Source organism: Engystomops pustulosus, chromosome 5 (genome assembly GCF_040894005.1).
Source record: "Engystomops pustulosus chromosome 5, aEngPut4.maternal, whole genome shotgun sequence".
NCBI lineage: Eukaryota > Metazoa > Chordata > Amphibia > Anura > Leptodactylidae > Engystomops > Engystomops pustulosus.
The window spans coordinates 201,164,531-201,190,604 of record NC_092415.1 but is presented as its reverse complement, the minus strand read 5'-3'; the positions used below and the strand labels follow the sequence as shown (position 1 = coordinate 201,190,604).

Genomic DNA, 26,074 nt, shown 5'->3' with positions numbered 1-26,074 from the left:
GTATTATAGTAGTTATATTCCTGTACATAGGGGGCAGTATTATAGTAGTTATATTCCTGTACATAGGGGGCAGTATTATAGTAGTTATATATGAATAGAGTATGAAATCTGTGCTTCTGTACATGATAGGAGAAGCATTTTAATTGGCAGATAATTTCAGTGTTTATTGTACTAGTCTTGTAATTCAATTGAAGTGAAGTTATAATTATTCTTTTACTCGGCAGCTTGTAAGAAACATTGCTTTCAGTAATCTCTGCTCCTTTACACTGAGGAGATTGGTGTCTGCGTTGCTTTGACAATACACAGGAGTCTGGACTGTATGTACTGAGGTGTAAATCCAGACCCCTGGGGGTTATATAACTGCAGCGCTGAGTGTTCCCCTTCCTACAGATGTATGAAGCTACGAATCACAGAAATGTTACATTTCCATTTAGTAGAATTTGCAAAAATAAATCACCATGTGACCCGCGAAACGTCCAACATGTGTATGAGACACGGCCACGGGGCAGGAAAGAAAATATACACCCGGCTAATCCGAGGGGTTATAGGTGGATGATCCGTGTAAGTATTGGTGGTCCTGATAAGGGTCTTGGGAAAATTGGGATAAACTTACGAGAGCAATTACTGTCTTATATTAATAGTAAATGTCTTGACAGCTTTATACAGAAATATAACATTCAAAGATAACATAGAAAAAGATGGGAAAGCAACACAGCTATAGGAATGGTGGCTGCTACCACAGGACACGATCCACAGGGTCCACGTGTCATAAAACAAACCATCTATCTATCTCCTATCTATCTATCTATCTATCTATCTATCTATCTATCTATCTCATATCTATCTATCTATCTATCTATCTATCTATCTATCTATCTCCTATCTATCTATCTATCTATCTATCTATCTCATATCTATCTATCTCCTATCTATCTATCTATCTATCTATCTCCTATCTATCTATCTATCTATCTATCTATCTATCTATCTCCTATCTATCTATCTATCTATCTATCTATCATCTCATATCTATCATCTCATATCTATCTATCTATCTATCTCCTATCTATCTATCTATCTATCTATCTATCTATCTATCTCCTATCTATCTATCTATCTATCTATCTATCTATCTATCTCATATCTATCTATCTCCTATCTATCTATCTATCTATCTCCTATCTATCTATCTATCTATCTATCTATCTATCTATCTATCTATCTATCTATCTATCTCCTATCTATCTATCTATCTATCTATCTATCTATCTATCTATCTATCTCCTATCTATCTATCTCATATCTATCTATCTCCTATCTATCTATCTCATATCTATCTATCTCCTATCTATCTATCTCATATCTATCTATCTATCTATGGGCCTGAATTGGCGCAGGGTATAGCTAATGTACATGGGCGGGTGAGTAAATCCCTGCATCGGGCCACTGAGCTGTGCGGGGCCACCCAATCCTTGTCCACTTTGTAACAACATTTTTAACATATTTTGGAATTTTCTTTTAGACCTTTTGCCCTTTTATTCTATAACTGTGCGGAGTCTTCTAATAATTTATAGGACGGGTTTATAGGACTCCTCGCTAGAAAGGCGAGGAGTGGGTGCGAGGTGTTTTTTTCGTGGATTGGGGGCGCACATCTGGCGGCAGTAGCTTCATATGACTCAGTTTCCTCCCTCGTTACAATCAAATTAACCTCTTCACCCCTGGCAGGCAGACGTGGAGCTTGATTTGCTCCTGACTCGTAATGACAACCTTGAACACACGTAAATTAAAGGGACGGCAGAAAAACGGACCTGGCAACTTTTAGACATATAGATGTTGACAGTCAGAACAAGAGAAAGACTATTTCCAAACGTCTGCTAATCCCGGCTGAGGCTCCCCCTGACACCCACACCACTACAGTTACCTAATACTTTGGGTTTGATGATTCATAGGTGATGCAGCAGTTCATGTCGTTTATTCCACCATCTGCATTCCTAGGTCTTAAATCTGGGTGGGAAAAAAGAGTTATTTTTGTACAATGTAATGTCATGGAATTTGGGTACCATTGCGTGATGTGCATCTCCACGGAATATTGAAATGATCACAGATATTACTCAGTGAGGCTCAGAAGACAAATTTGGGTCGTTGCCATCTGAAGAATGCAGCCAAGAGGTTTATAATGTTTTTTTTACTTCAGTGAATTTTGGTAAACACTCTTGTTTCTAAAGTTTAGAGATTTTATTTCTATTATTTCCATATATTTCCATCTGTATAACTACTATAATACTGCCCCCTATGTACAGGAATATAACTACTATAATACTGCCCCCTATGTACAAGAATATAACTACTATAATACTGCCCCCTATGTACAGGAATATAACTACTATAATACTGCCCCCTATGTACAAGAATATAACTACTATAATACTGCCCCCTATGTACAAGAATATAACTACTATAATACTGCCCCCTATGTACAAGAATATAACTACTATAATACTGCCCCCTATGTACAGGAATATAACTACTATAATACTGCCCTCTGTGTACAAGAATATAACTACTATAATACTGCCCCCTATGTACAAGAATATAACTACTATAATACTGCTCCTATGTACAAGAATATAACTACTATAATACTGCCCCCTATGTACAAGAATATAACTACTATAATACTGCCCCCTATGTACAAGAATATAACTACTATAATACTGCCCCCTATGTACAAAAATATAACTACAATAATACCGCCCCCTATGTACAAGAATATAACTACTATAATACCGCCCCCTATGTACAAGAATATAACTACTATAATACTGCCCCTATGTACAAGAATATAACTACTATAATACTGCCCCATATGTACAAGAATATAACTACTACAATACTGCCCCCTATGTACAGGAATATAACTACTATAATACTGCCCCCTATGTACAGGAATATAACTACTATAATACTGCCCCCTATGTACAAGAATATAACTACTATAATACTGCCCCCTATGTACAGGAATATAACTACTATAATACTGCCCCCTATGTACAAGAATATAACTACTATAATACTGCCCCCTATGTACAAGAATATAACTACTATAATACTGCCCCCTATGTACAAGAATATAACTACTATAATACTGCCCCCTATGTACAGGAATATAACTACTATAATACTGCCCTCTGTGTACAAGAATATAACTACTATAATACTGCCCCCTATGTACAAGAATATAACTACTATAATACTGCTCCTATGTACAAGAATATAACTACTATAATACTGCCCCCTATGTACAAGAATATAACTACTATAATACTGCCCCCTATGTACAAGAATATAACTACTATAATACTGCCCCCTATGTACAAGAATATAACTACAATAATACCGCCCCCTATGTACAAGAATATAACTACTATAATACCGCCCCCTATGTACAAGAATATAACTACTATAATACTGCCCCTATGTACAAGAATATAACTACTATAATACTGCCCCATATGTACAAGAATATAACTACTACAATACTGCCCCCTATGTACAGGAATATAACTACTATAATACTGCCCCCTATGTACAAGAATATAACTACTATAATACTGCCCCTATGTACAAGAATATAACTACTACAATACTGTCCCCTATGTACAAGAATATAACTACTATAATACCGCCCCCTATGTACAAGAATATAACTACTATAATACTGCCCCTATGTACAAGAATATAACTACTACAATACTGCCCCATATGTACAAGAATATAACTACTACAATACTGCCCCCTATGTACAGGAATATAACTACTATAATACTGCCCCCTATGTACAAGAATATAACTACTATAATACTGCCCCCTATCTACAAGAATATAACTACTATAATACTGCCTCCTATGTACAAGAATTTAACTACTATAATACTGCCCCCTATGTACAGGAATATAACTACTATAATACTGCCCCCTATGTACAAGAATATAACTACTATAATACTGCCCCCTATGTACAGGAATATAACTACTATAATACTGCCCCCTATGTACAAGAATATAACTACTATAATACTGCCCCCTATGTACAGGAATATAACTACTATAATACTGCCCCCAATGTACAGGAATATAACTACTATAATACTGCCCCCTATGTACAAGAATATAACTACTATAATACTGCCCCCTATGTACAGGAATATAACTACTATAATACTGCTCCTATGTACAAGAATATAACTACTGTAATACTGCCCCCTATGTACAGGAATATAACTACTATAATACTGCCCCCTATGTACAGGAATATAACTACTATAATACTGCCCCCTATGTACAGGAATATAACTACTATAATACTGCTACCTATGTACAAGAATATAACTACTATAATACTGCCCCCTATGTACAAGAATATAACTACTATAATACTGCCCCCTATGTACAAGAATATAACTACTATAATACTGCCCCCTATGTACAAGAATATAACTACTATAATACTGCCCCCTATGTACAAGAATATAACTACTATAATACTGCCCCCTATGTACAGGAATATAACTGCTATAATACTGCCCCCTATGTACAGGAATATAACCACTATAATACTGCTCCCTATGTACAAGAATATTACTACTATAATATTGCCCCTATGTACAAGAATATAACTTTTATAATACTGCTCCCTATGTACAAGAATATATCTACTATAATACTGCCCCCTATGTACAGGAATATATCTACTATAATACTGCCCCCTATGTACAGGAATATAACTACTATAATACTGCCCCCTATGTACAGGAATATAACTACTATAATACTGCCCCCTATGTACAAGAATATAACTACTATAATACTGCCCCCTATGTACAAGAATATAACTACTATAATACTGCCCTCTATGTACAGGAATATAACTACTATAATACTACCCCCTATGTACAGGAATATAACTACTATAATACTGCCCCCTATGTACAGGAATATAACTACTATAATACTGCCCCCTATGTACAAGAATATAACTACTATAATACTGCCCCCTATGTACAGGAATATAACTACTATAATACTGCTCCTATGTACAAGAATATAACTACTATAATACTGCCCCCTATGTACAGGAATATAACTACTATAATACTGCCCCCTATGTACAGGAATATAACTACTATAATACTGCCCCCTATGTACAAGAATATAACTACTATAATACTGCCCCTATGTACAAGAATATAACTACTATAATACTGCCCCCTATGTACAGGAATATAACTACTATAATACTGCCCCCTATGTACAAGAATATAACTACTATAATACTGCCACCTATGTACAGGAATATAACTACTATAATACTGCCCCCTATGTACAAGAATATAACTACTATAATACTGCCCCCTATGTACAAGAATATAACTACTATAATACTGCCCTCTATGTACAGGAATATAACTACTATAATACTACCCCCTATGTACAGGAATATAACTACTATAATACTGCCCCCTATGTACAGGAATATAACTACTATAATACTGCCCCCTATGTACAAGAATATAACTACTATAATACTGCCCCCTATGTACAGGAATATAACTCCTATAATACTGCTCCTATGTACAAGAATATAACTACTATAATACTGCCCCCTATGTACAGGAATATAACTACTATAATACTGCCCCCTATGTACAGGAATATAACTACTATAATACTGCCCCCTATGTACAAGAATATAACTACTATAATACTGCCACCTATGTACAGGAATATAACTACTATAATACTGCCCCCTATGTACAGGAATATAACTACTATAATACTGCTCCTATGTACAAGAATATAACTACTGTAATACTGCCCCCTATGTACAGGAATATAACTACTATAATACTGCCCCCTATGTACAGGAATATAACTACTATAATACTGCCCCCTATGTACAGGAATATAACTACTATAATACTGCTACCTATGTACAAGAATATAACTACTATAATACTGCCCCCTATGTACAAGAATATAACTACTATAATACTGCCCCCTATGTACAAGAATATAACTACTATAATACTGCCCCCTATGTACAAGAATATAACTACTATAATACTGCCCCCTATGTACAAGAATATAACTACTATAATACTTCCCCCTATGTACAGGAATATAACTGCTATAATACTGCCCCCTATGTACAGGAATATAACCACTATAATACTGCTCCCTATGTACAAGAATATTACTACTATAATATTGCCCCTATGTACAAGAATATAACTACTATAATACTGCCCCCTATGTACAAGAATATAACTACTATAATACTGCCCCCTATGTACAAGAATATAACTACTATAATACTGCCCCCTATGTACAGGAATATAACTACTATAATACTGCCCCCTATGTACAAGAATATAACTACTACAATACTGCCCCCTATGTACAGGAATATAACTACTACAATACTGCCCCATATGTACAAGAATATAACTACTACAATACTGCCCCCTATGTACAGGAATATAACTACTATAATACTGCCCCCTATGTACAAGAAAATAACTACTATAATACTGCCCCCTATCTACAAGAATATAACTACTATAATACTGCCTCCTATGTACAAGAATTTAACTACTATAATACTGCCCCCTATGTACAGGAATATAACTACTATAATACTGCCCCCTATGTACAAGAATATAACTACTATAATACTGCCCCCTATGTACAGGAATATAACTACTCAGTGTCGGACTGGGTTTCCTTAGGCCCACCAGAGGAAATCAATTTGAGGGCCCACTCTTCATTATTCCCTAGGAAATATACTCTAGCAGCCTCCAAATTGTGGTGTTTTCTGATGGACCTCTGGGGTTCAGTATTGGGTTGAGCCAGGGCAGTCCGACACTGTAACTACTATAATACTGCCCCCTATGTACAAGAATATAACTACTATAATACTGCCCCCTATGTACAGGAATATAACTACTATAATACTGCCCCCTATGTACAAGAATATAACTACTATAATACTTCCCCCTATGTACAGGAATATAACTGCTATAATACTGCCCCCTATGTACAGGAATATAACCACTATAATACTGCTCCCTATGTACAAGAATATTACTACTATAATATTGCCCCTATGTACAAGAATATAACTACTATAATACTGCCCCCTATGTACAAGAATATAACTACTATAATACTGCCCCCTATGTACAAGAATATAACTACTATAATACTGCCCCCTATGTACAGGAATATAACTACTATAATACTGCCCCCTATGTACAAGAATATAACTACTACAATACTGCCCCCTATGTACAGGAATATAACTACTACAATACTGCCCCATATGTACAAGAATATAACTACTACAATACTGCCCCCTATGTACAGGAATATAACTACTATAATACTGCCCCCTATGTACAAGAAAATAACTACTATAATACTGCCCCCTATCTACAAGAATATAACTACTATAATACTGCCTCCTATGTACAAGAATTTAACTACTATAATACTGCCCCCTATGTACAGGAATATAACTACTATAATACTGCCCCCTATGTACAAGAATATAACTACTATAATACTGCCCCCTATGTACAGGAATATAACTACTCAGTGTCGGACTGGGTTTCCTTAGGCCCACCAGAGGAAATCAATTTGAGGGCCCACTCTTCATTATTCCCTAGGAAATATACTCTAGCAGCCTCCAAATTGTGGTGTTTTCTGATGGACCTCTGGGGTTCAGTATTGGGTTGAGCCAGGGCAGTCCGACACTGTAACTACTATAATACTGCCCCCTATGTACAAGAATATAACTACTATAATACTGCCCCCTATGTACAGGAATATAACTACTATAATACTGCCCCCTATGTACAGGAATATAACTACTATAATACTGCCCCCTATGTACAGGAATATAACTACTATATTACTGCCCCTATGTACAAGAATATAACTACTATAATACTGCCCCCTATGTACAAGAATATAACTACAATAATACTGCCCCCTATGTACAAGAATATAACTACAATAATACTGCCCCCTATGTACAGGAATATAACTACTATAATACTGCCCCCTGTGTACAGGAATATAACTACTATAATACTGCCCCCTATGTACAGGAATATAACTACTATAATACTGCCCCCTATGTACAGGAATATAACTACTATAATACTGCCCCCTATGTACAAGAATATAACTACTATAATACTGCCTCCTATGTACAAGAATTTAACTACTATAATACTGCCCCCTATGTACAAGAATATAACTACTATAATACTGCCTCCTATGTACAAGAATTTAACTACGATAATACTGCCCCCTATGTACAGGAATATAACTACTATAATACTGCCCCCTATGTACAAGAATATAACTACTATAATACTGCCCCCTATGTACAGGAATATAACTACTATAATACTGCCCCTATGTACAAGAATATAACTACTATAATACTGCCCCCTATGTACAAGAATATCACTACTATAATACTGCCCCCTATGTACAGGAATATAACTACTATAATACTGCCCCCTATGTACAGGAATATAACTATATTACTGCCCCTATGTACAAGAATATAACTACTATAATACTGCCCCCGATGTACAAGAATATAACTACTATAATACTGCCCCTATGTACAAGAATATAACTGCTATAATACTGCCCCTATGTACAAGAATATAACTACTATAATACTGCCCCCTATGTACAGGAATATAACTACTATAATACTGCCCCCTATGTACAAGAATATAACTACTATAATACTGCCCCCTATGTACAGGAATATAACTACTATAATACTGCTCCTATGTACAAGAATATAACTACTATAATACTGCCCCCTATGTACAGGAATATAACTACTATAATACTGCCCCCTATGTACAGGAATATAACTACTATAATACTGCCCCCTATGTACAAGAATATAACTACTATAATACTGCCACCTATGTACAGGAATATAACTACTATAATACTGCCCCCTATGTACAAGAATATAACTACTATAATACTGCCCCTATGTACAAGAATATAACTACTATAATACTGCCCCCTATGTACAGGAATATAACTACTATAATACTGCCCCCTATGTACAAGAATATAACTACTATAATACTGCCACCTATGTACAGGAATATAACTACTATAATACTGCCCCCTATGTACAAGAATATAACTACTATAATACTGCCCCCTATGTACAAGAATATAACTACTATAATACTGCCCTCTATGTACAGGAATATAACTACTATAATACTACCCCCTATGTACAGGAATATAACTACTATAATACTGCCCCCTATGTACAGGAATATAACTACTATAATACTGCCCCCTATGTACAAGAATATAACTACTATAATACTGCCCCCTATGTACAGGAATATAACTACTATAATACTGCTCCTATGTACAAGAATATAACTACTATAATACTGCCCCCTATGTACAGGAATATAACTACTATAATACTGCCCCCTATGTACAGGAATATAACTACTATAATACTGCCCCCTATGTACAAGAATATAACTACTATAATACTGCCACCTATGTACAGGAATATAACTACTATAATACTGCCCCTATGTACAAGAATATAACTACTATAATACTGCCCCCTATGTACAAGATTATAACTACTATAATACTGCCCCTATGTACAAGAATATAACTACTATAATACTGCCCCCTATGTACAGGAATATAACTACTATAATACTGCCCCCTATGTACAAGAATATAACTACTATAATACTGCCACCTATGTACAAGAATATAACTACTATAATACTGCCACCTATGTACAGGAATATAACTACTATAATAGTGCCCCCTTGATTTCTACTTTTCGTATCTTAGACTCCCGACACATTGATCATCACTTTCTGCTACTTTGTTCTTTTGTTCTTCTTCAGAAGTTATTTTGATGGACTTTCTCCAGGAATCCATATTCTTCCAGGTATAAATACACAGAACCTCCGGGTAATCACAGGACATTTAATCACATTTTACAGTATTGATCGTAAAAGGAAGAGGAACCGGCGATATGGTCAATAACATCGGTGACTCGCCGCGACTTATTTTTGTTTACTCTTCAGAATTCCTTCCGTTTTTGGTTTCATTGTGTCGGCGCAGAAGATTGGATTTATATAAATACTCTAATCATCGCCTGCAAACCCGACGAGGCCATTTCCTCTGAGTGGTAAATGAGCGCTGTCCCGCCGCCCCCTACCAGTTGTTGTGTATGATTACCGTCGTTTGAAGGATTCGTTCTTATATCTATACGTTGTTTTTTTGTTTTATTTTTCTTATCAGGTCTAACTCTTTGTTTTTGTTCCATAGAAGAGGAAGAGGACGAGGAAATGGTGGAACATAAAACGGACCACGATTCCGAATTCGACAACCAAGAAGAGAAGCAAGACTCGAGAGAAGGTAAACGGCGTCTGTGATTGCTTCCATTTCAGCTTTAATCGCTAATTAGGAACATCAGAAGGATCCGCCATAATTAAACCATCCATTAAGTCTTAGCGCGTCTAGTATTCTCAGAGGTGACATGAGTGACACTGCCGAGAATTTAGGAACGGGGATAATCAGAGGACCATTAATTCTGCATTGTTCTAAATTGTAAGAACATCCATTAGTGATTATGTAGCGAGATCCAGACCGGTTCTGTTACGATGGAGGACGGTGCATTTGGGTTGTGATGATCATTTTAGAAGTTAAAAGCCTCTTATGAGCCCACCCCCTGCACCTTCAGGGTGTATAAGGCAGTGCCCTCCAGGAAGTTGCATGAACTTCAAAGATTCTGGATATAATCGTAACGCCCATGGGTGCTGTTCTGCAGCCTCTGCATGGGAGTTGCTGGCCCGATATGAAGTGGTAAGCCTCCTATGAGCCCATCTCCTGCACCTTCGGGGTGTTTAAGGCAGTTTCCTCCAGGAAGTTGCCTGAGCTTCTTAGATTCTGGATATAAAAGTAACGTCTCTATGCCGATGGGTGCTGTTCTGCAGCCTCTGCATGTGATTTGCTGGCCCGATATGAAGTGATAAGCCTCCTATGAGCCCATCTCCTGCACCTTCGGGGGGTGTATAAGGCAGTTTTCTCCAGGAAGTTGCCTGAGCTTTATAGTTTTTGGGTATAATAGTAACGTCTCTACGCCCATGGGTGCTGTTCTGCAGCCTCTGCATGAGATTTACTGGCCCGCTATGAAGTTATAAGCCTCCTATGAGCCCATCTCCTGCACAGTCAGGGTGTATAAGGCAGTTTCCTCCAGGAAGTTGCCTGAGCTTTATAGTTTTTGGGTATAATAGTAACGTCTCTATGCCAATGGGTGCTGTTCTGCAGCCTCTGCATGGGATCTGCTGGCCCGATATGAAGTTATAAGCCTTGCTGACTTCTCTCAGCCCATCTCTTGCACCATTGGGGTATTTAAGGCTGTTTTTTTCACCGGGAAATTGCCTGAGAAACATTGATTACCAGTAGCCTAATGCTCTGTCCTGGGTGGGGGACTCTGCAACCATTTTTTGTTGTGTTGCCCTTTAAGAAGGTCTACACCATGTTGACCACTCTTAGCCCATCTCCTGAACCATTGAGGTATTTATGGCAGTTTTCTCATTAGGAACTTACCTGAAAAATATAGATTATCCGCACCCTCTGTCCACTGCACTTCTTTCCCTGGGAGCCCTTTAAGAAGGTCTACACCTTGATGGCTTCTCTTATCCCATCTCTTGCAGCTTTCAGCTTTGAAGTCTTTCTACCCAGGAAGTTGCCTGAGCAATATAGTTTCCTATGATGTTGGCGCCGTCTCTCCGGTCCCTGTAGTGGACCTCCCCATGGGGCTGTGTTACGCTCTCTGAATGTCGGGTGTGCTGGTTTTTTAATAAGCTACAAACCTTGCTTGATCTCAAACCAAGCCCATCTACTACATTTTTAGCTGTTTAAGGCAACTTACTCCATAAGTAGTTGCCTGAGCCACAAGGGTTCCTAACATTAGTGCCCTCTCTCTGGCCTCTGTACCGCTGTTGCTGCCCCTTGTAGCTGGGGTACAGGCTATGCTTTTTGGGACCCTTTAAAAACCTTGTGCAACACTCCTGAGAACATACAGGGAAGGGAGTAGTTGCGAATAGGGCCCTCTACCTGTCAGGATCCATCTGGTGAGCCTGTGCAACTCACGCAAGGGATAATGCAGGGAGAACTCAGGTAATCAGCAGCTGTAGCCTCTGCTTGGAAAGCAGGTCTCTCAGCACATGGTCTAAGTGAAGAGACCACTTAACCTAATCCCAGGACCAGAGTCAGGAGACTCTAATCCAGAGCTGCAGCTTCCACAGCTTGGACGCAGCTCCATCCCAGCCTGCATCTACTACCAGGCTGGTGCACTATTCCTGAGGACCACTCTCCATGACCACTCCAGTACTAAAATCTGCTGTTGACCGTTTAGAACCGTTGCTTTCTACCTGTTGTTCAATAAAGAACCGTGAGTTAATTTGCACAACGTTGCCTGATCCCTGGATACGACTGTCACCACCACGGTCTCCCAATCCATCACCCAGGTACAGACACTAAGGGGTTGCCCCCGGCACAACCAGTACCTCAGCCTCTCCCTCCATATTTCTTGCACACACCACCTGCTGGAGAGCTGCCAGGCTGTAGGACAGCCCTCCGGTCCCCATACCAAGCACCGGGACATAAGCGTGCCTAGGCCGCAACCGCCAGCCACTCCGGTATTCTGGGCCCCGGGTGCCTCCAGGCCCCAAGAAAAGGGTAAGCCCCAATGAGGGATGTTGCACTTGCATAAAACTTCCAGTCTACTATCTGATCCGTAGGGTTTTTTATGGCAGCTTCCTCCCTGGGAAGTTGCCTGAGCAATATCATTTCCTAGTATTTTGCTTCATAACTTTTTGCTACGACCTTCTGCCAATATATCCATGACCCCAGCCTCTAATACTCTTCCCTAATCTTGCTTGCTTTGATTACTTCCTGTGTCTGACCCTGGGTTATTCCTTTTCTACAAACCCGAGTCAGTGCCAGTCCTGACGTGCAGCCTCGTCACTGACTTCACTGCAAGTTTTCCTCTTGCCCCGACCTAGGTCTGTACCTGACTACTTACTTGCCTGACTACTGGCACTAAGCACATATGTCAGCTGACACAAGAACTGCACCATACAAGAGGTAGCAACCCGGTGGTCACCCTGTACAAAAGTCCCGGTTCCTGTACTGCTGCTCTTTCATCCCACTGAGGATAGAGAAAGGAGGAGAGTAGTAAGGAAGGCCATCGTGACCAAAAAGCAGTTTACTAAACAATGCATTTTTGGTTTGTCTCAATAGTATTCTTGCCCTACACAAGTTAAGTCTTAAAGGGAATATATCAGCTGTTCTGAACATGTGTTAAATTTTGGTAAAAAGTTTAATTTAACCTCTATTTATATTGTTAGTAGTAGCAGGACTATGAAATATTCATTTATATTCTAAAATTGTACTTACTTAAAATGCACTTGGGAGATTTCCCAACACTGTTGTGCTCTGTGCTCTCTGCAGCCAGTGTAAGGTATTGTCCCTGGAGAGATGTGTAATCAGACCTTTGTGATATGTTGTTAGTAGCAGCAGGACTGTGAAATATGCATTTTAAAAAAAAGCCTTCAAAAGCTTTTACTCAGAGCAGAAGGGAAGGGCTGTGGAATGGGTGTTCAAAGCAGAGTGTTTATAAGCACAGCAGTGTGAGGACATGCTCCCAAGTGCAAATGGAGACGCTAGAATCCTGGAATATAAATCCATATAAATAACTATAAATAACACTGCATGCAATCTGCATGATGAAAACTCACAAAACCTCACCCCCATACACATGACCTACTTTGCCCATTGACCTATGATGATGTTCTTATGTCATTGCTGAAGCTCCTCCCAGAGAACTAACAGAAGAAGAAAAACAGCAAGCCGTGCACTCCGAGGAGTTTCTGATCTTTTTTGATCGCACAATCCGCGTTATTGAGCGCGCCCTGGCGGAAGATACCAACATATTCTTTGACTATAGTGGAAGAGACCTGGAAGATAAAGAAGGGTAAGTGTTACGGTATTATAGTAGTTATATTCTTGTACATAGGGGGCAGTATTATAGTAGTTATATTCTTGTACATAGGGGGCAGTATTATAGTAGTTATATTCTTGTACATAGGGGGCAGTATTATAGTAGTTATATTCTTGTACATAGGGGGCAGTATTATAGTAGTTATATTCTTGTAGATAGGGGGCAGTATCATAGCAGTTATATTCCTGTACATAGGGGGCAGTATTATAGTAGTTATATTCATGTACATAGGGGGTAGTATTATAGTAGTTATATTCCTGTACATAGGGGGCAGTATTATAGTAGTTATATTCTTGTACATAGGGGGCAGTATTATAGTAGTTATATTCATGTACATAGGAGGAGTATTATAGTAGTTATATTCTTGTACATAGGGGGCAGTATTATAGTAGTTATATTCTTGTACATAGGGAGCAGTATTATAGTAGTTATATTCCTGTACATAGGGGGCAGTATTATAGTAGTTATATTCTTGTACAAAGGGGGCAGTATTATAGTAGTTATATTCCTGTACATAGGGGCAGTATTATAGTAGTTATAGTCTTGTACATAGGGGCAGTATTATAGTAGTTATATTCCTGTACATAGGGGGCTGTATTATAGTAGTTATATTCTTGTACATAGGGGGCAGTATTATAGTAGTTATATTCTTGTACATAGGGGGCAGTATTATAGTAGTTATATTCTTGTACATAGGGGAAGTATTATAATAGCTATATTCCAGTACATAGGGGGCAGTATTATAGTAGTTATATTCCTGTACATAGGGGGCAGTATTATAGTAGTTATATTCTTGTACATAGGGGCAGTATTATAGTAGTTATATTCTTGTACATAGGGGGCAGTATTATAGTAGTTATATTCCTGTACATAGGGGGCAGTATTATAGTAGTTATATTCTTGTACATAGGGGGCAGTATTATCGTAGTTATATTCTTGTACATAGGGGCAGTATTATAGTAGTTATATTCTTGTACATAGGGGGCAGTATTATAGTAGTTATATTCTTGTACATAGGGGGCAGTATTATAGTAGTGATATTCTTGTACATAGGGGGCAGTATTATAGTAGTTATATTCCTGTACATAGGGGCAGTATTATAGTAGTTATATTCTTGTACATAGGGGGCAGTATTATAGTAGTTATATTCTTGTACATAGGGGGCAGTATTATAGTAGTGATATTCTTGTACATAGGGGGCAGTATTATAGTAGTTATATTCCTGTACATAGGGGGCAGTATTATAGTAGTTATATTCTTGTACATAGGGGGCAGTATTATAGTAGTTATATTCTTGTACATAGGGGGCAGTATTATAGTAGTTATATTCTTGTACATAGGGGGCGGTATTACAGTAGTTATATTCCTGTACATAGGGGGCAGTATTATAGTAGTTATATTCTTGTACATAGAGGGGAGTATTATAGTAGTTATATTCCTGTACATAGGGGGCAGTATTATAGTAGTTATATTCTTGTACATAGAGGGGAGTATTATAGTAGTTATATTCCTGTACATAGGGGGCAGTATTATTGTAGTTATATTCTTGTACATAGGGGGCAGTATTATAGTAGTTATATTCTTGTACATAGGGGACAGTATTATAGTAGTTATATTCTTGTACATAGGGGGCAGTATTATAGAAGTTATATTCTTGTACATAGGGGGCAGTATTATAGTAGTTATATTCCTGTACATAGGGGGCAGTATTATAGTAGTTATATTCCTGTACATAGGGGGCAGTATTATAGTAGATATATTCCTGTACATAGGGAGCAGTATTATAGTAGTAATATTCTTGTACATAGGGGGCAGTATTATAGTAGTAATATTCTTGTACATAGGGAGCAGTATTATAGTGGTTATATTCCTGTACATAGGGGGCAGTATTATAGCAGTTATTTTCTTGTACATTATTAGCAGTATTATTGTAGTTATATTGTTGTGCATACAGTAGGGACAGTACATAGGGGGCAATATTATAGCAACTTTTTTGTTGTAGTTTATATTACAAAATTTCATATGGAATTATTACTGTATAAACCATATCAGTATTACTCTGAATCTCCCTTTGTTACATTCCTTCAGTGTCATTATTATTGTCATTGTTGTAATAAGCAGTGAGTGAATGATATTATTATCTATAATCGCTCCTCGGAGATCTGAGCTGTAAACTAATTAGTAAAGATACACGGTCCAGACACAACAGGGATGGCTGCTTCCTCCTGGAGGGGCAGGGTAATCACCTCTCGCCCCTGTGATAATTAATCATAAACAAGCGCTGTAATAAAATTAACTCTTTAGAAATAGAGAAAGGGAAAAGTGACAGGAAAACATGTGAGAAGTAAAAATGTCTGGCCAGATGTTGACAGAATGTTCTAGAGCGACAGCTGTGATCCGTATATATTCTGCCTGCGTTTGCTTATAATTTCATATATTATGAGAAATTGGCTTTAATTAGCTCCCTTAAAGGAAATCTACCACCAGGATGAAGGATTGTAAACCAAGCACACTGACATACTGGTGCGTGCCCCCTCTGGCAGATTCTGCTTTTCTTTTAGCTTCTTAGGACCTTGTTTTTACAATAAAAAGCGTTCACAAATTTGCAAATGAGCCTCAGGGGCTCCAGACTCCATAGATGTCAAAGGAGCTAGGAGCCCCGAAGGCTCATCTGCATAATTTTTAAAACCTCTTTTTCTTAAAAACAAAGCCATACAAAGCTACAAGAAGAGCAGCTTCTGCCAGAGGGTGTGGACACCAGTATGTCAGTGTGCTTGGTTTACAATCCTTCATCCTGGTGGTTGATGTCCTTTAAGGAAGAGAACACAGAAATCACTTTTAATGGGAATGATTTGTATGTGCAAAGAGAGCGCAAAGTAACTTAGATTTATAACTATAGTTAATGCATGATCAGTATGCAATCAGCTACTGAGCTCCCTCTAGTGGTGATTACAGGTATTCAGAATTTTACATTTATTTCTACATTTATACCCAGTGTATATCTGACCATTGCAAGAAAGTGAAACGGGATAGATTTGATACTTTGAAGCATCTCTCTTCTTAAAGGGGTTGTTCAACATTACAAATACTTTAGTAGCAGCGCCACACATTTCCAGTGGTAGTATTAAGTACCTACATCTCATGCCATTAGAATATAGGGAACGATGAAACAATACCACATGTACCCCATTAATGGGTAGGGCATTGTTTATAGAAGAAATCATGCGAGATGTGTTTTTCGTAATCCTGGACAACCCCTTTAAGGCTTTGCATATTGTAATGATCACATTGTCGTGTGAGTCCTAATTGGTTGTTACTTTTGTGAATTAGCACCAGTAATAGGGTTGATTGTTAATATTTTGGCATCCTGTGACTCTTGCCGGGCACTGTACCCCCGGGTGCCAGCAGGTCCGCCTCTGCCATCCTCGCCAGGTCTTGTCACGTCTCTTCCAGCTGCAGCTCCCAGCGTGTTCTGTCGTTCGTGATTCATCAAACACTGGGGTGCAGCGTGAAGACAGGGGGCCTGGTGATGGATGATGACAGCTGTATTTATAGCACCGCCATAAGCAGAACACATTTGGCGTCACTTATGACATGTGGGCTCCAAGACTCTTGCCTGTGCCCGTAAATATTTATGACTGACTCTTCCAAGATACAGAATTATTAAAGGGGAACCTCCTGATGTAGTATATAGCAAAATATGCCACTACCCCGTAACTCCGCCCTTAGCACAAATTTCACCTAATCACTTGGGTTCCTCTAGTTCAATGAACCAGCAACAGGTGAACGGCTGCAAAAGCGAAGCTGACTCATCCCTTTAACTTCTCAAACACTTAAAGGGGTTCTACCAGCTCCCAAATCACCCTTCAAGTAAAGCCAGCATTGGATCGGGCTCTTTATAATCTTTCCGGACATATCTCGCTTGTATCCCACTGGTCTCTCGTTTCCCAGAAAGTTCAGTTTTTATTTTTATGCAAATGAGATGTATTCACAGTAACTATCACAGTACTATAAGTACCAATATCAGTATGTAGGATCAGAGAGTTGTCAACCATAAACTATAACTCCACTATTGTTCCAATTTTTATTTGTACACAATGGGGGTCATTTACTAAGGGCCCGAATCACGTTTTTACGTCGCGTTACCCAAATTTTTCCGGTTTTGAGCCGATTTTCCCTGAATTGGCCCAGGTTTTTGGCGCACGCAATTGGATTGTGGCGCATCGGCGCCGGCGTGCACGCGACGGAAATCGGGGGGCGTGGCCGAACGAAAACCCGACGGATTCAGAGAAACCTCAGCATTTAAAAAAAAAAAAGTGTTGCTGGACATGAGCTTGCCTACACCCATATTAACTTGGTGAAGTTCAGTGCGTTCCGATGAACTTCAGCGCAGCAGCGCCACCTGGTGGACGTCGGAGGAACTGCCTTAGTGAATCCCGGCTGGACCCGAATCCACCGCAGAGAACGCGCCGCTGGATCGCAAATGGACCGAGTAAGTAAATCTGCCCCAATGTGACCACTAAAAAAATCCATTTCATGATTCATTATCTGCTGTGTATTTCCTATCATCTGTTATTAATCTATCTATGTATTATCTATGAATCCATCATTGCAATAATCTTTTGTTTATCATTTTATTTCCCCAATTATTCAGCATTTGATGTCAGACAAGGATAAGTCATAGGGGAATAATAACATCCTGCTCTCTGGGGAAATACAGATCACAGCTCTGAGAAATGAGAGATTCTCCTTGGAGTCCCTGGAAATCCTCAAAGATTTCTGTTTCTTTATCATCAATATTGTATATAATCCACTGTACAGTGATGGGAGCAATATAGCAATACCCAAGAGATTCTCTATGTATCTATCTATCTATCTATCTATCTATCTATCTATCTATCTCATATCTATCTGTCTATCTCATATCTATCTATCTATCTATCTATCTATCTATCTATCTATCTATCTATCTATCTATCTCATATCTATCTATCTATCTATCTATCTATCTCATATCTATCTATCTATCTATCTATCTATCTCATATCTATCTGTCTATCTCATATCTATCTATCTATCTATCTATCTATCTCTATCTATCTATCTATCTATCTATCTATCTATCTATCTATCTATCTTTTTATCTATCTCCTATCTATCTATCTATCTATCTCCTATCTATCTATCTATCTATCTATCTATCTATCTATCTATCTCCTATCTATCTATCTATCTATCTATCTCATATCTATCTATCTATCTCATATCTATCTATCTATCTATCTATCTATCTATCTATCTATCTATCTATCTATCTCATATCTATCTATCTATCTATCTATCTCATATCTCTCTATTATCTATCTATCTCATATCTATCTATCTAATCCAAAAAGTCTACAATAACTATCTATTTATCCTTCATCTATCTATCTATCCACCGTGGTTAATGACATAAGCCAATAGCTAGGACCAGAGTCTAAGTGGCACCTGGTTTTCACCAGAGCCCGCCACAAAGCGGATTGGATTTCCTGTGGTTTGGTACCATCAGGTCGCTCCATAGGCACGACGTTGTCCGTGATGGCGGCCAAGGTGTAGTACAGAGTCGGCAAAACCGTGGTTGGGGAGAGGCAGGAGGTCCAGACAGGCAGCACAGGATCATAGTCGGGGATGTAGCAGTAGGTCAGGACAGGCAGCACGGGATCGGAACAGAATCGAGGTCCCAACAGTAAATCAGGATAATCGCAAAGGGCAAGGAACACAGCTTTCTCTCAGGCAGAAAGCACAAAGATCCAGCAGGGGACCCAGGAATGGGCAGGTCATTTAACAGAAAGGGCCAATTATCGGCGCAGTGGCCCTTTTAAATTTCCGGAATCTCCACACGCGCGCCTGGCCGCCGGAGCCACCGCTGGAATGCAGCAAGGTAAGACAGACAGCAGAGGTCCTGGGGAGCGGAGAGGGGCACAGGTGTGCCTGTGACACGGGACATGGGTCGCAGGAGCACAGTAGCACCCGTGACAGTACCCCTGTCTTCAGCCTCTTGTCTTACCCCCTTCTTCTGGGTCTGGAGGAATCTTTGCAGAAGGCCACGGTCCAAGATATTGTCCTCTGGCTCCCAAGACCTCTCATCAGGCCCAAACCCCTTCCAGTCAACAAGGAAGAACCGCTTACCTCTCGCTGTCTTCATGTCCAGAACCTACTTTACCTCCAGACATCAACAGTCTCAGTAGCAGGAGGAGGAACTTACTGACTGGCTTTAGGAGAGACACATGGAAGGAGTTCGGGATGCGCATAGTGGGAGGAAGGGAGATTATATGCCACAGGATTAATGTGCTGTAACACCTTGAACGGACCCAGGAATCTTGGACCTAGTTTGTAACTGGGGATCTTCAGGTGAACATACCTGTAGGACAGCCACACTTTGTCTCCTGGAGAGAAGATGAGATGAGGCCTGCATTTCTTGTTGGCCTTGGTCTTGCTTCAAGCAGATGCCTGTAACAAGGAAAGTCGAGTCCGCTCCCAGATAGATGTAAGATCGTGGACCAGCTCTTCCACAGCTGGAACATCCAGGGGCACAGAGAGAGGAAGAGGAGGGCATGCTGTCCATAGACAATAAAGAAGGGCGCAGAGCCGGCAAACTCAGAGTCCAAGGAGTTGTAGGAGAACTCTGCCCATGGCAGCAGAGAGGACCGGTCATCCTGTCGAGCGGAGACAAAGTGCCGAAGGTAACAGCCGAGAGTGTGATTGACTCTCTAAACGTGTCCATTAGACTGAGGATGATATGCGGAAGAAAAATCCAGCTCAACTTGTAGTTGACTGCACAACGACCGCCAGAACTTGGAAACAAACTGGACCCCACGGTCTGAGACGATGTGCAAAGGTAGTCCATGAAGCCAGAAGATGTGCAGGAAGAACAGGCTGGCAAGGTGTGGAGCTGATGGCAGGCCTGGCAGAGGAACAAAGTGGGACATCTTGGAGAACCGCTCAGTTACCACCCAGATGATGGTATTACCAGAGGAAGGTGGAAGGTCCGTAATAAAGTCCATAGCCACATGAGTCCATGGCAGCTAGGTATCGGCAATGGCAGAAAAAGACCATCATGTTTGAGAGGAGATGGCTTGTTTCGGGAACAAGTGCAGGAGCCCACAAAATCTTGTACATCCTTGACCGGATCAGGTGAGGTCGACAGAGCGTTGCACCCCAGGGTTCCCAGCCACACATGTGCAATGTCCCCAAGTTAGTATCCTCTTCCGAAGAGCAGGTCGGACGTAAGTCTTGCCTGGAGGAAGCTGCCGAAGGTCTACTGGAGCGGCAACAACCATTCGCTCAGGAGGAATGACATGCGAGGAGCCGGTTGTTCCCCAATAACATCAGAGGCACGAGAGAGGGCATCAGCCTTGACGTTTTTTCTGCAGGACGGAAGTGGGTCAAGAAATTAAAAGAGAGACCAGCGAGCCTGTCATGGATTGAGGCGCTGGGTAGTCTGGAGATAAAGGAGGTTCTTGTGATCTGTATATATGCAGACCCGAAAGTGATCTCCCTCCAGAAGATAGCACCACTCTTCTAGGGTAAGTTTTATGGCCAGTAGTTCTCAGTCTCCTATGGAGCAATTCCTCTCTGCAGAGGAAAAGGTCTTAGAAAAGAACTCACAGGTGAGAGTTCGGCCTTTAGGCCCTTTCTGGGTAAGCGCCGCTCCAGCTTCAACCTCCAGCTGGAATGGCTTCTCCATATCAGGCCGTGTGAGAACTGGAGCAGAGGCAAAGGCAGACTTCAGCTTAGTGAAAGCTTCTTCAGCCGCCGGAGGCCAGAGTTTAGTATTGGCATTTTTCTTAGTCAGCGCCACAATGGGAGACACGAGCGAGGAAAAATGCAGTATAAACTGCTGGTAGCAGTTAGCAAAGCCCATGAAAATTTGGATAGCACGTAGTCCTACTGGAAGAGGCCAGTGAAGTACCGCAGATAACTTGGCGGATCCATCTGAAGTCCCTTGTCAGTGATAATGTTTATGCCCCCCGGAGGTCCAACTTGGATAAAACCTTCACACTACATAGGCGATCAAACAGTTCCATGATCAGAGGCCGCGGTTTCGGGAACAGATATGGGATACACTGGACCCCCGTGGAGGAGACGTGCCCGGCAAAAAGTCTATTGGGCAGTCATAGGGTCGGTGTGGAGTCTCTGCTTGCTTTTCCGAAAAGACATCATTAAAGTCATTGTATCAAGCTGGGAGGACCTCCAGATGCATGGTGGATACCGTAGAGACTGTGATGGACACAAGATGAGGGACCACCAGACAGCGAGACTCACAATCTGTACCCCAGCCAAGAACCTCCCCCGTCTGCCAGTTGAGCACTGGTGTGTGGCGCTGCAACCACAGAAGACCCAACAGCATAGAAGACGTGGACTGGGGTAGCACATAAAAAGACAATCTCTCCTTGTGCCATGAGGCTCGGTGCGGTCCGGGAGGATTTGGCCACTCACGCTGGGAGACCAGGGCAGTATCCATGAAGTTTCCTGCAGAGCCGGAATCCAAGAAGGCCGAAATCGGGAACTGGCTACTTGTCCCAGAGCTGAGTAAAACGGGAATATTCAAACATGGAGAAGCTTTGTTCTCACCTAGGGACGCCCCAGAACCCTAGATGCGTGTGTTTCCCGTACGCTGTGGACGGACAGGACAAGTCTCAAGAAGGTGCCCCGGGCTGGCACAGGTTCTCCTGTTTTTGTCTGGAACACTCTTGAGTAGTCAGACGAGGTCTATCCTCCTGCATCGGTTCCTCTGCATCTGACATGGAAGGTGGCTGACATGGTCTGTGGAAGCCAGGAGCCAGGCGGGGCAGACATCGGGTCCTCACTGGTGGTTGTTCCAGATGTTTCTCCTCAGAGCGCTCAGTAAACGGGAGGTCAATCTGAGCTGTGACCGATCGTTCTGTCCCGATCGATCAGTCTATCAATCTGTCTATCAAATCATGTTTCTATCTATCTGATAGAGTTGCTTTGAGATCATTGTTGTCATTATTGTTGTCGGGTCCCGGGTCTGCATTATTAATTATTGTCTGGTCTGGGGACAGTATTATTATCATTATTAATTACACTGGGGTTTATTATTATTTGGATCTAGACTGGGGTGTACATTTATATTATTGGGGCACATTTACTTACCCGGTCCAGTCACGATCCCGTGGTGCGTTCTCCGGCGTGGATTCGGGTCTGCCAAGGTCCATGCGCCCGATATCCACCAGGTGTCGCTGCTGCGCCGAGGTCCGCCGGAGTTCACCTTTTTCTTCCCAGTGTATGTGAGTGCTGATCTTGTGACACAAATTCTTTTTTAAATTCTGCGGTTTTTCCAAATTCGTCGGGTTATCCAACGGCCATGCCCCCAATATCTGTCGCGTGAAAGCCCGCACCGATGCGCCAAAATCCTGATAAGTTCAGATAACTTCAAAGGGAGCGCCCAGCCTATGACATCACTGACCTCCTTCATCTTCACTTTCTCCAGTATTGTGTTTTGTAGAAAGTTGTTCATTTTTGGGACTTTTAAGGAAACGTTCCTCCTATCGATGATAAATGAGAGCGATTACTAACACTGCGCTGGATAGACTTTGATGTTCTGCTGCGGTCACATAAGGTTTTAATCCAAGTCTCTGTATAGTAAGAGGTACAACATCTCACTGCTAGAATATCCAATATGGCTGCCATTAAACTTCCTTCCTGGCAGGTCACCCAGCTCTCCCAGACACCTGCATGTCATATCTTCCATCAATATGTACAATAATGGACTGGAGAAGCAGAAGGCTCTAGCCCAATAGTGGACCACAGAGAAGAAAAAGACCGCCCCATATGAAGGCTACTGGGGTCTATTATTTGGCATGGTGTATTTGCCATTCAGGAGTCTAGGAAAGCTGCAAAAATTGCTGTGAAATCTGAATCGCTAATCTTTATCTCTGTAAGAAGTTAGAAGAAGTCAACGTTGGTACCCTGCAGTAGCATTGTGTTATTAGTAGCAGCAGGACAGTGAAATATGTATTTATATTCCAGGATTGTAGCTTCTCCAAGTGCACATGTCCTCACACTGCTGTGCTCTGTGTTTGCTGTGGCCAGTGTAGACTATTGTCCCTGGAGAGATGTGTAATCATGCCTTTCTGTGTATTGTTAGTAGCAGCAGAACTGTGTAAAATTGATTTATGTTCTAGGATTGTATCTCAGTGTTTACAGATAGCATGTCCTCACACTGCTGTGTGCTGTGTTACTGATGTAGGAGCAGGTGGTCCTGTGTTAGGATGTGTATTTGCTTTATGTATTATAGAAGTATCTGTGACTCTTCCATGTAATTGTTTCCTCTCTGACTCTCTTAAAGGGACATCCAGGCCGGGGCAAACCTCTCCTTTAATAGACAGTTCTATGATGAACATTGGTCAAAACATCGAGTGGTGACTTGTATGGACTGGTCCCTGCAGGTAGGACCCGACCTCATTGTACTCCTCTGGACATCAGTACCTGGTGGTTCTAGGAGGGAGACGGCATGTTATACTATCACTCCCTTCATGTCCTTACTACTTCCTGCTCTTTTCCTCCAGCCCTTTCTTCTTTCCTTCTACGTTTCTTTTTTTTTCCAATTCTGCTGCCTTCATATTTAATTTCTTTTTCTAATTACTTTCTTTCTTTCCTCTTCTATTGTTTCCTTATTCTTCTCTCAGTTCTTCTTATTTCCTCTCTTTCTTTCCTAGTGTCTATCTCCTTGCTTTCTATTTCCTATCTTCTATCTATCTATCTATCTATCTATCTATCTATCTATCTATCTATCTATCTATCTCATATCTATCTATCTATCTATCTCATATCTATCTATCTCATATCTATCTATCTATCTATCTATCTATCTATCTCATATATATCTATCTATCCCATATCTATCTATCTATCTATCTATCTATCTATCTATCTATCTATCTATCTCCTATCTATCTATCTATCTCATATCTATCTATCTATCTATCTATCTCCTATCTATCTATCTATCTATCTATCTCCTATCTATCTATCTATCTATCTATCTATCTATCTATCTATCTATCTATCTATCTCATATCTATCTATCTATCTATCTATCTATCTATCTCTATCTATCTATCTCATATCTATCTATCTATCTATCTCATATCTATCTATCTCATATCTATCTATCTCATATCTATCTATCTCATATCTATCTATCTCCTATCTATCTATCTATCTATCTATCTATCTCATATCTATCTATCTATCTCTATCTATCTATCTCATATCTATCTATCTATCTATCTATCTCATATCTATCTATCTATCTATCTATCTCCTATCCCCTATCTATCTATCTCCTGTCTATCTATCTCATATCTATCTATCTATCTATCTATGTATCTATCACCTATCTATCTATCTAGCCATCTCCTATCTTATCTACCTCCCTTCTTATCATTACATCCTCATTCCATCTTTTCTTTCATTCATTTCTTCCCTCTTTCCCATTTGCACTTTTTCAATGGTCTAGCTCTTTTTCTTAGTTTCTGTTTAGCTTCTCTTCCTTTTCGTGTATTTATCCTCCTTCCTTTCTAGATTATTTCTTCTACCTTCCTTACTTTATCTAGCCATCCTTCCCTCCTCTATTGCTTTATTTTATTCATGTTCATGTTCTTTTTGGCCTAACAAACCCTAGTGGTAAGTGACTACTGGTCAACAATCCCTAGTTTGAGTTTGTGCCGACATTGACATTTAATTTAATTCATCATTTCTTCAATTGGATGTCATTAAAGAACATCTACCTGTGTGAAAATAATTTCACATAAAAGTAGCCATGTTGTCCCTTAGAAACAACATTTTTGCCCTTGGATACGACCACTTATGCTGGCGTAATTACATTCAAACATTTTTTTT

The 26,074-nt window shown here is 40.1% G+C and overlaps 1 protein-coding gene across 3 annotated transcripts in view; it reads left to right on the top strand.

Annotated features, from left to right (window-relative positions):
• The window catches only part of DYNC1I1 (dynein cytoplasmic 1 intermediate chain 1), a 221,096-nt gene that overhangs the window by 96,992 nt on the left and 98,030 nt on the right, over positions 1-26,074 (top strand). For all 3 annotated transcript variants that reach the window (XM_072154362.1, XM_072154360.1, XM_072154361.1), the window contains 3 exons: positions 10,423-10,512; positions 13,975-14,137; positions 24,519-24,618. In XM_072154362.1, the coding sequence (XP_072010463.1) occupies positions 10,423-10,512; positions 13,975-14,137; positions 24,519-24,618 (353 nt within the window). The remainder of the gene's footprint in view (positions 1-10,422; positions 10,513-13,974; positions 14,138-24,518; positions 24,619-26,074) is intronic.